Source organism: Penaeus monodon, chromosome 15, assembly GCF_015228065.2.
Source record: "Penaeus monodon isolate SGIC_2016 chromosome 15, NSTDA_Pmon_1, whole genome shotgun sequence".
NCBI classification, from domain to species: domain Eukaryota; kingdom Metazoa; phylum Arthropoda; class Malacostraca; order Decapoda; family Penaeidae; genus Penaeus; species Penaeus monodon.
Window position 1 is genome coordinate 36,935,463 of NC_051400.1, and position 333 is coordinate 36,935,795.

Here is a 333-nt window from a genome sequence, read left to right on the forward strand (position 1 = left end):
TCCTAAATACACCCTATATATTCCCACACCTCACCCTGAGCACACTTTCATATGCATACCTGATAGACTCATCTGTGTTGAACATGCCAAGAGCAACTCCTGCTGCATCGAAGTTGTGGATAATGTGGTGGATTGCATCACCACCAGCAGCAGGGGTCCAGCTGATTTCAAGTTTGCCTGCACCGGGTACCACAAAATCCACTGCTTTGTACTGCGGAAATAATTGGAAGTTCAGTACTTTTGAATGCTGCTGTGGAGGAAGGGCATTAAGCAACTGACTTAGTGGGAAAAAGTTGCAAATATGTGTTACTATTACCTCTCCCACCTTACTTA

The 333-nt window shown here is 44.7% G+C and overlaps 1 protein-coding gene across 1 annotated transcript in view; it reads right to left on the reverse strand.

Annotated features, from left to right (window-relative positions):
* The window catches only part of LOC119582004 (isocitrate dehydrogenase [NADP] cytoplasmic-like), an 8,553-nt gene that overhangs the window by 3,192 nt on the left and 5,028 nt on the right, over window positions 1-333 (reverse strand). Inside the window, 1 exon segment of the mRNA XM_037930200.1 lies at window positions 60-211. Coding sequence (XP_037786128.1) covers window positions 60-211 — 152 coding nt within the window.